The sequence below is a fragment of the Ceratotherium simum genome, chromosome 25 (genome assembly GCF_057802395.1).
Source record: "Ceratotherium simum simum isolate JZ-2026a chromosome 25, ASM5780239v1, whole genome shotgun sequence".
Lineage (NCBI taxonomy): Eukaryota > Metazoa > Chordata > Mammalia > Perissodactyla > Rhinocerotidae > Ceratotherium > Ceratotherium simum.
Genome location: NC_141924.1, coordinates 3,650,114 through 3,662,929, shown reverse-complemented (window position 1 = coordinate 3,662,929; position 12,816 = coordinate 3,650,114). Strand labels below are relative to the sequence as shown.

Here is a 12,816-nt window from a genome sequence, read left to right as displayed (position 1 = left end):
GCTGGCTTGAAGGTCGTCCTCTCAGCTTCACCTGGAAAATCCCCATCGTAGATTCTGAGCTGGAGGCCCTGTGAGTGCCATGGCCATGTGCCCAGAGCCTCCAGAGGGTGGAGACCTGTGGATGTGCTTCTTCGTCCCTCGCTAGGTTTGGATTCTCCAGGGTCTGTGGGCCGTCCCCTCCGAGCACAGGGAACAGCTCTGGGGAGGTAGTTCTCTAAGCATTGCTCATGGCAAGTCCAGATCTGCCCCTCCGTTTCCCTCCTGGGCCCCGAATGCAGAGTGAGAAGTGGGAAGCCAGTACCCCTCATGCCCGTGGTCCCTGCAGACATCTTCTCAGTGTGACAGCATCGGGAGCTTCCTCCCACCGTCTCCAAGGCCAGGAAGCTCTGCCTGTGTGGCTGCACACTTGCCTTGGCCGGGCCTGAGCCCTCCCAAGGGGCTGCAGCTGCCTGAGCCCCATGCCTCCCCCACACCTTACTGAGGCCAGCGGCCTCGCTCCCCTTGCCAAAGCTGTGTGACCCCCCAGGGTCGCTCCCTGAGGACTGGCTCTCTTCTTCTAGCACAAGCCCACAGGAACCACCAGGGCCCGAGGCCCAAGTGCTCAGTAGAGTCGAGGATCCACAGGCCCAGGGCCGCAGGCTTGGCTGCTCCAGGCTCTCTTCTCGTCTTTTTAGTTTTTAGTGGGTCTTAGGGGCCCTGATAAAGGACGCCTCCCAAACCTCCTGTGTTAGTTTCCTCTTGCTGCTGTAGGGCTGCAAAACTTGACCCTTCTAGGGTCTTTGGCTAGTCAATAATTAAATTGACGTGAGACAGATAAGCAGGAGAAAAACAAATTTTATACGTATGGGAGCCCCAAAGACATGAGGCCCTAAGATAATCAGGCCCTTGAGACTTAGATGCCATCCTGAGCTGAGGAGAAGGAGGCGGGGTCTGGGGCTCAAGGGGAGGAAGACAGCTCCAGGAGGATGAGAACAGCAGGCATTTGGGAAAGAGATGTTTGCCCTGCTGTGCAGAGGTCTTTCTGTTACAGGAAGTTATCTTTCTTGTTAGCTCTCTCCAGTACGGGCCCTATCCCTCAATTCTTGTAAGGAGTTCAGGGAAGGAAAACAGCTCTTCCAGAGCCAGTTGGGCCTTGATCGTCTTCAGCTTGAAATGATCCACATGCCGAAGTGGCACATCTTGGGGTGGTGTATTCTGCTCTCCCTCACTGCTGTAGCAAATCACCATAGACTTAGTGGCTTAAAACAACATGGATTTATTATCTCACGGCTCTGGAGGTCAGAAATCTGATGTGCGTCTCGTGCAGCTAATTAAGGTGTGGGCAGGGCCACGCCCCTTCTGGAGGCTCCAGGGGAGGGTTTGCCCCCTGCCTTTTCCTGCCTGCATCGCTCAGCTCATGGCCCCTTCTTCCACCTTTGAAGCCAGCGCTGGGGGGTGGAGGCTTTCTCACATCGCAGCCCTCTGACCCTGACTCTCCCGCCTCCTCTTCCACTTTGAAGGGCTCTGTGATTACACTGGGCCCCTGGATGGCCCAGGAGAGTCTCCCTGTCTTAGTGGATCAGCCGCCTTTCTTCCCTCTGCCGGGTTCCAGGACTCAGGCCATGGACGTCTTTGGGGGGTATTATTCTGCCTTCTGTGTTCATCAATGAGTGTAAGTCTGTCACTGTGTGAGTCCAGCTGACACCCTCGTTCTGACAGTGGTTCCTGAGCGCTGGGCAGTTCTGTGGGGAAGCCCCCCGGCAGGCCAGCTTTCCTCTCCGGCTGATCTGTGCTCTCTCAGGCGGTGACTGGTAGTCAGGGCCTACTGTTCCTGAATACCTGCTGCATCCTGAACCCTCTGACATCCTCCACTGACATGGCTCCCTTGACTCCTCGGGGCAGCCTTAGAAGGCAGGTTGTTGTTCTCATTTTATAGATGATGACACTGAAGCCCAGAGAGGTCATGTAACTTGCTGAGGTCACACAGCTGCTAAGTAATAGAGCTGGGCTCTCATTGCAGGTGTGTCTCACTTAAGACTTTTCTCCTGATGCCTACACTGGTTTTCTTATCTTAGTTTATGAACTTCTTCACCTGCGTTCACTGAGAGTAGTGTCACATGTTCCCTCTTTCGTCAAGCATTGACCGTGCCATTGGTACTTGGGTTGTCGACATGATGTCGGCACGGTCAGCATGGTCAGCACGGGGCATGGTCACCATTTCGCATCAGCTCCCCCAGCAATGCTGAGTGCTCACGGCCTGTGTGTACTGGCCAGGCAGCCGCTTTGCCCACTGGTTCAATTTAAATGTAAATATCTTACATTTACATATAGAAATGCTCCATTAAATATTCCCTGACGTTGGGAAATGTTGGACTTCACCTCCTCAAAGTAAGACTCGATGGTGTTGCACGTTGCGGTGTAACGCAGCCTAATGCAGCATGCATATCACAGTTTGCGAATTCATTCTATTATAAGATGTTTCTCTTTGCCCGACTGCTTTTTTCCCCTTTGGAAAATGTGTTTTATTTTCTCTGCATGTGATATTCGTTGTTATTTTTTCCTTAGGACAACTACACCTTTGCCCAACCTGGGATTCAGATGAAGGTGAAAATGTTGGAAGAGCTCGTGAGCCGGATCGACGGTAAGGCAGCTTCTGGGCACCCCTTTCCCTGAGGGGTGGGGGAGAAGGTGGTGGAAGGCTTGGGGACTTGCCCCCAGCCCTCAGCTGGACAGGATGCTGTCCTCGTCCAGCCCGTGGGCCCTGGCTGGCCCAGGGCAGTGCTGTGCATCTCCTGAGGCAGGCCGCTGGAGCCGGAGCTGCTCCCGTTCCTTTTATGAAGACGATATCATCAGAATTCAGCGCAGTCACTTTGCAGGAAGTAATGAGTGAGCAGCAGAAGCGAGCAGCTCTCACTCCTTATTAAGCCAGGTGATTGTCATAATCTGGGCGACAGCGTGGTTGTTTATGGCTGTCCTTTGGCACCCTGTTCCCTGCCTTGTGCATCGTTTTGCTATCAAGGATGCTGGCCTAATTTCTCCATGGAATCCAATTAATTACCAAGTCTGGAAGTAACATCTTTAATATTATAGAAAAATTATAGTGTGTGCTCGGGCAATTTTAGATTATACTTGCGTGTTTAAGTGGGGGCTTTGAAATACTTTTTACCTTCATCGTTAAAATAATTCCCCCTATGATGTGCTGACTGTCATATTGCAATAGCAGAGTTTAATTAAATGAAAGTTGAGAGATAATGCTTGCCTGTTCCAAGCATATTCTCCTGATAGTTTGTTAAAGTAACGAACAGAGCATTAACAAAGTGACCCCAAGCAGAACCAGGCGTAGATTTGTGACACCAGCCGGTCAGTGATGAGGTGCGGAGAAGAGATGTGCTCTGTCACCAGGGGCCACGTATGAGCTGGGCGGTGATGTCACTGAGTGTACAGAGAAATGGTACTCTGCATAAAATGTAGACTTGGTGGTGCGCGTCCCTATGCTGCCTTCTGGGGACGCGCACGTCACTCCCCCTTGTTTCCCCTGCTGAACCTTGAGCAGTGGAAAACTCTGACAGTAGTAATCTTCACAAGAAAGGCACTTGGTTTGGGAAACTATTGAATGACGTTATAAAATGAAGTCATACAAATTAGAAACTCCATTGTGTTCCTTGATTAAGTTTGGTTTTCAACTGTGTATCTATTTGTTATTACCTCATTTCCATATTAGGAAGTTTTACCCAGTTCTTCCAATAATTCTTTGTTTGATTCAGTATGTGTAGCTGCTTTTCTACCTATCCATTGAAAATCTCTGTTTTTTGCTTATGTAACTGCATTTATGTACATTTCTTATTAACTTCTCAGTGAGGTCTTGTTTTGATATTGTTGGCTTTTTTCCCTACCAGCACTTGAACAACAGTTCCCCAGTCTCATTTAGTTCTTTGAAATATGATTTGTGGTAGATGTGAATCACACTTTCTTAGCAGGTTCTTCTCCCTTCTGTGTCCCTTAGAAGGCGTATTTTATGTTTGCATGGAGGTTAGAAAGTTGCGGGTAGTGCTCATTTGTTCCAGTGCTGCAGTTTGGGAAATCCTTGAATTGATTTTCTCCGGGCCTGTGGTTTAGAAAGAAGCACTTTGCAGATTTGCTGCATGATGGTTTAAAAGAGCAGCAGCAACAACCAGAGGGATCCCAACCAAATCTGCACTTTTTGGTAAATCACGTTTTTATTTTCAGTGCAGCTTTGGAGGAAGGCATTCTCATCCTGCAGTTTTTTCTTTAAATGATCAGTTCTTCACAACAGAGAAGATTCTTTTTCCTAACAGGTTAAACTGTGTAACCTGTTTGTAACAGTTCTTCTAATGAAACCTTACAGAATTTCTGTGATGGCCCGAAATAAAACCTAGGCTTTTCAAGCAGAAAGTATATAGAGTTGACAGGGTTGGGGCTCTCTGCCTGGGGGCCCATCACCCCTCAGTAGCTCTTAGAGAGAATCGTCTACAGGCCTCAGCCCATGAAGCTCCCCCTCCCCTATTTCTTCGTTCATCTCTTGGAGAAGGAATTTGTGGGCTTGGAACTTTGCAGGGACTGTAAAGATTTTATTAAGAGCAGGATATACTAGGAAGAAAAAATGGCTTTTTAAAAAAACCACTGCCTCATTTCTGCGTTTTAGGGGAAAGACAGCATTTATTTCAGAACTTTTAGGCACTTCGGTGAAGGAACACACTTTCATGGACTTGTTGATTAAGAAAGGTGAGGTTTTGTGGGCATGGCCCGGACGGGAATAGTTTAGGAAAGAGCTAAATTGCTCTGCAAAGTAATGTTAAAGGAAATTTAGAGTTCCAGCAGTAGCGTTGTAAGGATACGTGCCCAGGAGTCAGAAAAGAATGGAGAGATGCCAGAGGACAAGGCCTTGGGGGACAGATGAAGCACAGTGAGGGGTGGGGGGGATCAAAAGAGGGACAGTGTCACTGTCTTGTTTTCTAGTGGGCAGGAAGGGCTAAAGGACTTCTGAAAAGCTCTTTTAAGTAGTTTTCTATCTTGAGTAGTGCTGTACCCCCTCTCTGTTACCGCTAAACCTTTAAAAGGTAAAAATCGGTTACGTGGACAGGAAGGTCTGTGAATGAAGAAAGAAGTTGTGTCTGTAATGGAGGCCAAGTGGCAAGGAGGATGGTCATGGGCCGAGAGAGTGTATGCGGCGGGGGGGGGGAGCTGTTAACCCATCTCGAGAGAGAGCTAAGTTGGCTCATGAGAAACCCCTGGGAATCCCTCGTAATCTTGGGGGCAGAAATTGTAGAATTTCCCATGGAATGGGAGATGGAGACTTGAGCCCCTTAATTTGGAATTAAAGGAAAAGGTGAGAGAGGAGGAGCTTCCACTTCCCGTGGTGGTGGGCTGGGTCATTCCAACCATGTTCCCACTGCAGACACCTAAAACCCCAGCTAAGATTTTTTTTAAAGCCAGTAAACAGACAGAAAAAAAAGGAAGGAAGAAAAAAAGTAAGAAAGAAAGAGAAAATGAAAGGAAAGAAAGAGAAAGAAAGAAAAAAGAAAACAAATTTCTTGAAAGCATTGAACTGCTAACAAGAAAATAAAACTTCCTGAGCCAGATTCCAGGAGGATGCTGGAACCCAGAGAGACGAGCCCAGCACCAGAAGCCTCTGTTGTTCCCAGGGCATTTGCTAAGCCAGAAGAAGTAGTCCCAAAGTAGGTTGTAGCTTTGACAACCTCATGGAGAGAATGGGTCAAACCTTAGCTTACTCAGGATAGGGAGTCTAAGAAATGCCCGTGAACTTTCTGAGACCCAAAGGAGTGACCATCAGAGCAAAGCTGAAGCGAAACAGCCATCACTCGGTCTTGCAGTCTAGGTTTACGTCACCCAGGAGGACCAGCGTTGTGTGAACCTCAGTGATGGCACTTCTGTACTCAAAGTGCTAGGGAGAAGCAAAACAAAGTCTTTTCTGGAGGAAGTTACAAAACTCAGATTGTTCCTGCAAATATATCTGTATTTTCAAATAAAAAGACCTGCACACAGTCAAAGGTTATCACACATTCAGGACTCCTTAAGTGAGAACAAACAGAAATAGCAGATAATAGAAACTGGCCTGCAAAATGTTGAGCTTTTGTAATTCTTTGGCACATGCTGCAAAACTATTATCCTTACTACCTATGAAGAAATATGAAAAAGAGAAGCTTGAGAATGTCTGCAGCGGAATAGGAAACTACAATTTTTCATAAGAGATTTGAAAAATGATCACATAGCACTTCTGGAATTGAGAAATATGATTACCAAATTAAAAGTTCAATGGACAGGTTTAACAAATTAAACACAGCTAAAGAGAAGAGTGAACTGGAAGAAGGGTTGGAAGGAGATAAAACATGGAGAGATAGGAATATGGAAAGTATAGAAGGTAAGAGATACAGAGGGCATGGCTGGAAAGCCTAACGTGTATTTATTTGGAGTTGTAGAAGGAGAGGAGAGAGGCTGAGTAAGAATTTGAAGAGATAATGGCTGAGATGTTTTTCAAAACCATTGGAATAGACCAATTCATGGATTCAAGAGACCAGTAAATCCTGAGGAGAATTAATAAAGAGAAAACTATATGTAAACACATCATAGTAAAATGTAATTAAACCAAAGATGAATTATTAAAGTAGCTAGAGAAAAAAGATTAATTTCTAAGAATGGCTATCAGAGAACTGACTTCTCAACAAAAGTACAAGAAGTTATCTTCAGTGTGCTGAAAGACTGTAACTGTCACCCTAGAGTCTACATCCAGCAAAACTATCCTTGAAGAGTGAATTTGAAATTCCAAGAGGCCACCTGAATCTGAATTGTTTCTCGGAAACTGCCTCCCGGAAACTGTATAAATCAGGAAGGAAAGCAAGCATGAGCACACAGCCCACCCTTGCAGCATCGCTAGGGGGCGGTGGCTGTGAGCTCAGATCCCCTGTGAGTCCAGCCGTTGAGGGGAGGCAGGTGGTCAGTGCAGAAAGTCTGTGGAAAATGGAGAGGGTACATGGGCGGCTTAGGAGGAATGTACCAGATAAAATCCCCCCAGAAAGACAAAATCCCACCCAGAAGAGGAAGATACCGACATAGGCTCTGAGGTCTGGTTGATAAAAGTCCTGGCTCCTGGGAGATTGGATAGGATTCAGGATTTCTTGGGTGGGTGGCTGCTAAGACCTCAGCAGAAACCCGTTTCTAACAGTCTCTCACCCTATGTGAGCTGTGAGCTGAATTCTTAGGTCACAGTTTTTGAGTGGCTGCTCCCCTAGGAATTTCTCATTCTTGCCCAATAGTGCTTTATTTTGGCCCTGGAGTGGAACGAGCAGCTTCTTGTGCAAATAAGTTATTGCCGTCGGCGAATCTGCCTCCAGCAGGCCACATCCCACCCCACCTGAGGGAAATTAGGGGCACTCTGGCTGCGAGTGGGAGGGTGGACTGAAGGGATTGAGTTTGGGAGACCAGTGGGGAGGAGCTGTTGATAATCCCGGTGAGAGAGAGAGGGGACAACTGTAGGGGTATTGAGGAAGAGAGGATGGGTTTGAAACCTTATTTATGGAGCTATCATTCATTCATAAAGCAACCTCAAACCTTTTTTTAAAAAACATTTATTTGATTTCTTAATCCATTATCAAATGTAGTCTCTTTCTTCTCTCTTGGGGAGAAATAGATTGAACCCCGGGTGTTAGATGTGGTTCGCAGTCCTTTAGCCTGCTGGGGCAGCCTCTTGAATTCCCCATCCCTTGCAGGGTGATCAGACTTTTTCTGAGAAGGGCTGTGCACAGACCAGTTATTCAGAGAAATACATAGCATCAGTTGATTCTATAAAACCGCCCACCTTCATGGTTGATGGTGGGTATATGTGACAAAGGTATTTGTGCGTAAAATAGATAGCCACGGATTGCGCTGGCTGTGGCCTGAAAACACTCTACCGTCTTCACAATACGCCTCTGATTCTGCTCACGTGTGCTGGAAGCAGTGGTGGGCTTATGGGGGCCACTGTCTCACTGGCCCCTTGGAAGCTCCTGCGGAGCCTGGAATGCTTGTTCCCTTGTCTGCAGAATCCAGAGGGGACCCGTGTAGGTCTGCCTGGGTGTGCAGGTCTGCCTGTACCATACGGTGGGAGGCTGATTGTCTCATGGGGGGTGAAACTGTTCATGAAAAGGGAAGCCAGTGAATAGTTCCTGCTGTGCACAGTGACAGTGCAGGCAGCCTCAGGGGAGGGGAAGTGAAGGGAGACAGGCATGTTGTCTGCTCCACCCGAGGGCCTGGAACTCCTTTGCCATCCTCTGGGCCCCAGGGCTGCTGGGTTCTGCCCTCAAGTTGTTCCAGGGGACCATAAAGCTGTGAGGCCCTGATGGGACAGGAGAAGGGAGAGAAACCTGGTCATTAACCAGCTGATCTGAACACGATGGTGAATGTCAGCCCAAAGGGATTTCCATCCACAGCGTCGAGGCTGTTGCCAGGGCTGCTTAGGGAGGTCAGAACCTACCAACAGAAATGGGCTTTCTCAGTTTCTTATCCGAACTGTGCTTTCTCTTTCTTTAGTGAAAAATGGGGATAAATCCTCCTCCTATCTAATCTTAGCAGTGCTAGATATAGCAAATAAAAATACAGAACACCCAGTTAAATTTGAATTTCAGATAAATAACAATTTTTTAGTTTAGGTATGCCCCATGCAATATTTGGTACATACTAAAATTCAGCCTTTGCTGGGCCTCCTGTATTCTATCTGGCAATTCTACAAAGCGTGAGTTCAGGGTGGGGCCAAGTCGAATTCAAACCCAGTCCTAAGGTCAGGCTGCCCTTTTCTCCTAGGGTTACAGGTGGTGATGAAAATACTGCCTTACATAAGGGGCTATTTGAAATTAAAGTACACACACACACACATATATATATATATATGTATATGTATACACACACACATGTACACACCAGTATACACATATATACACGCTCACCTCCACACACACACACACACACACACACACACACACACACACACACACACACACTCTCACTCTCACTCTACGTGTGGTTCATTTTATCCGCCTGGTTACTGCATTTGAGGTCATTTTCCTGTGCAGCATATTGACGCTGTGTCAGAGGAGGGGCAGCCTGTCTCCTCCAGGAGGGATTCTTGTTCATGGCCAAGGCTTCAAGGGAGCTAGAAACCCGCTGAGCTCATTTGACTGTTCACAGTGCAGACATTGTGATGAGGCTGCTCACCAAGCGATTTTTTTCAACTGAAGTTACTCTTCTTCATTAGGTATGATCAATTTCTGACTTGCTAATTATTATTCTCTGAAAGGCTTTCATAGGACCCCTTGACCACTCTGGTGAATAATATTTACAATCATGCAGAGACTGGCCGCCCTGTGAGTGGTTGAAGTTTTCTTTGCGATGACCGTGGATGATGACTTTTTGAAATCTGTTGTCTGTTGCTCAAGTCTGCGAGCATAGCAGTGATGGCCGGCCCATGGCTGCCCCAGACAGTTACTTTGTTGATCCATGTCAGCCGAATGCAGGCTGATCCTATAGGAGGTTCTCACTTCCTGTGTCTCAGTCACGTAATCTTATTTGCATTTCCTTGCTCTCTAATCCATTGCCCACACTACTGCCACTGTCTGTCTGTAACCACAGCTGGACCTGCAGACTCTCAGTGTGGTGGCAAAAACGTCCAGTGCGATGACCGTCTCGAGCCCTGGGGCTGTTTGTTTTTTCTTAAGCACAACATGTGATTGCAGCTTGTGCTCTGGGTCCTTGTTCATGTTGTTTGCTTTGTGGAAACGCCTTTTCCATCCTCCTGCCTCCTCCCCCAGGCTGTGAGGCATTCTCATTTGCTCTCAGCAGCCCCAGTAGGGGCAGTACTCACAGGTGAGGGGAAGGATTTGCTGGATTGAGGGGAGGGCGGGTAGGTGGAGGTCAGTGTCATACAGGACTTTGGCCCTCAGGGAGCTGACGGTTGGGGGGATAAGGGGCACAGCAGGAGCGGGAGACAGTGAAGTGCAGGTTGGGAAGGCTTTGTGGACCACACACTAGGTGACCCGGTGTGCCTGCCACGAGGGGAGTCTACAGGAGGCCCTTGTTTAGGCCAGAGCCAAGAAGGTGCAATTGAAAGTCCCAGGAAGATGTCACTGTCACACTGACCTAGGCTGAGGGCAGGCCCAAAGCCCCTGGGTCCCTGCATCTGAGCCAGCATTTGGGTGACCACTGAGCACTTCTGAAGCGTCAGCAGTGTGCCATGGCCAGCCCGCTGTGCGTAAGGCGCTGCTGGGGGCATGGAGCATTTGTCCAGTGCTCTTTGCAAGGCATTTATGGTGTGGTGGTGTGGGGATTGCACACAAGTAAAAAGGCGACTATTTCCTGTGGCTGTGACTGATGGGTGTCACAGGCCAGGTGTGCTGTGTGAGCACATGGGGGAGGCAGAGGGTCCCTCAGGAAGGTTTTCCTGCCTTGCCGTTAAATAGCTTGTGTCTTAGTCTGGACCGCCAGAACAAAGCACCACAGACTGGGCAGCTCACACAGACATTTATTTCTCACAGTTGCAGAGGCTAGAAGTCCAAGATCAAGGTTTTGGCCAATTTGGTTTCTGGAGAGGGCTCTCTTCTTGGCTTACAGACAGCTGCCTTCTCGCTGTGTCCTCACATGGCCCTTCTGTGAGTGTACATGGGAGGTCAGGGGTGGGGGAGCTCACTCGATCGCTAGAATCTCTTATAAGGACGTTAATCCTAAGGGATCAGGACCCCACCCTTATGATCGCATTTAACCTTAATTAACTTTCTTGGGGACCTCATCTCCAAATACAGCCACACTAGGGGTTAGGGCTTCAACAATACGAACTTGGGGGGCAGGACACAAACATTCAGTCCATAAGAGCTTGGAAGTGTGGCTTTTGTGTTTTAAATTAAGATATAGTCCACAGAAGAAATCTTCCTCCTCCTCCCCACCCCCCGCTTCTCCTCCTCCATTAACAGGAAGCATGACCCATGTCTTAAGCAGGTGGAATGGAAGAACCAAGTTTCAAATTTTCCAAATAAAAATAATGATAGAAGGAAAAGAGAACTATTCATATTTTCCTTTTGAAATGGAATCTTTGAGGCTTGTATAATAAAAGGCACCAAAAAACACCAGCAGATTTGGATTTTGTCAATTGAAATGGCCTTTAAAGACTTGTATTCCAGAAGACTATTGATTCTTGCTAGAATGGCTGTTCAGGAATGTAAATCCTGCAGACATTTGTTAAGTGTGTTAAGTATTGAACCCAAGCCTGCATTTGCTGACTTTAGAGCTGGGTGTGCAGAGTGTGGGGAGAAGGGCTGTGAGCGTTAATGCACGTGAAGGGCTTCAAGCAGTGCCTGGCACATTGTGAGCCTCACTCAGTGCTGGTCGCATTAGGATCATCGTCATTTATTATGAAGCCGTACAGCAGGTGGGTTAATGGCGGTTGGGTTAACACTTCTTCCAAGGGTCGGGAGTGTCGTCTGAGCGCTGTGCTTGGCCCTGTTGGACTTTGTTGGGCAACGAAGGGCCCTGTCTGGCCCCCAGGGATGCCCATTAGCATGGATGATACTGGCTGAGACCAAGGGTGGCAGCAGTGGCGGTGGTGGTGGCTGTTATTATTATTAAAATTTTACACTTTCACCCTTAGGCAAAAAAATGCTGGAATGCATCCCTGGAGGGTAGTTCTCCATTGATGTGTTAACAGCTTTATCTTCTTATACGTTTTCCCTTTCCTGTGTTTTTAAATTTAGGTTAAATGTGATTTTAATGAAATTTCTCTGAAAGCTGTCTTGACTACATTGTAAGGTTAAAATTGACTTATTCTTTCAAGATAGAATTCAGTTACAGCTAGTAAACTAGATTCAGCTTTATTACCACCCAAGTGAAAATATTTTTATTACTGCTACAAGGTAAGCAGTCAGAGAGCAGAGAATAAATCAGCAGTGTGGCTCTGGCCTGTGAAATATGCAGTGTGCAACAGTGAAAAATAACAAGCTGCCTCTCCCTCGCTCGCATCCTCATTAGGCCCTGGAATGGCCGATGTGAACATTGGGAATGATAGCGATATTTCACTCGAGACACATGGACCTGGTGATTGGCAAAGCGCACAGTAATGGCAGTGACGTCGGATATAGGAAGTCGTGTTGACTTGCAGCGAGGCCTCTGTGTGTGCAACCCGGGGCTGCATTCTTGTGCCTGTCTCCCCATGGACCACTGCTCTGGGCCCTTCCCAGTTTGAATGTGATTCTGTATTCCTGTGGCTCGATCGTGTGTGTGTCAGTGCCTGTTCGAGTCATTTAGACAGCAAGCCCTCCCTGGCCGGGTCTGCAGTACCCCGCGGGTTCTCATTCTGTCCGTGGGTGTCCTGAATTCCTAAGTCAAGTTGATTTAATGTGCTTCCAATTCAAAACCTACATGGATATTTTGCTGTATTTTTGGGAAGAGGGATGCATTACCCAGTACAAAAAAATCAAAGATACAGAGGAAGTTGAGTATAATCCAAAAAATAATTAGGAATATACACCCGGGTTCTAGTTCAGCCTTCGTCACTGACTCTGAACTTGGTAGCTGTTGCTGCTGCTGATACAGCAGCTAGCATCTATTAAGTGCCCTGGTGTACTAGGCACTGTTCTCAGTTCCTTTTCTGTAGTATTTCGTTGACTTTTCACAACAGCCCTACGAAGTGGTATATTACCATCCCCATTTTCAGAGCCCTGCCCCTTCTCTGGGCTGTTTCCCCACAGGCTCGGTGATCTCTGTGTCGCCTCCAGCTCTGCCCATGCTGGGTTGGTACTGAACACAGGAGAGCCTTCCCAGCTCTCTCCCAACCACGCAGAG

General features: G+C 47.6%; 1 protein-coding gene across 2 annotated transcripts in view; it reads left to right on the top strand.

Moving 5' to 3' along the window:
- TBC1D22A (TBC1 domain family member 22A) overlaps positions 1-12,816 on the top strand; it is a 348,432-nt gene that overhangs the window by 208,161 nt on the left and 127,455 nt on the right. For both annotated transcript variants that reach the window (XM_087448729.1, XM_004437993.3), the window contains one exon: positions 2,545-2,620. In XM_087448729.1, the coding sequence (XP_087304855.1) occupies positions 2,545-2,620 (76 nt within the window). The remainder of the gene's footprint in view (positions 1-2,544; positions 2,621-12,816) is intronic.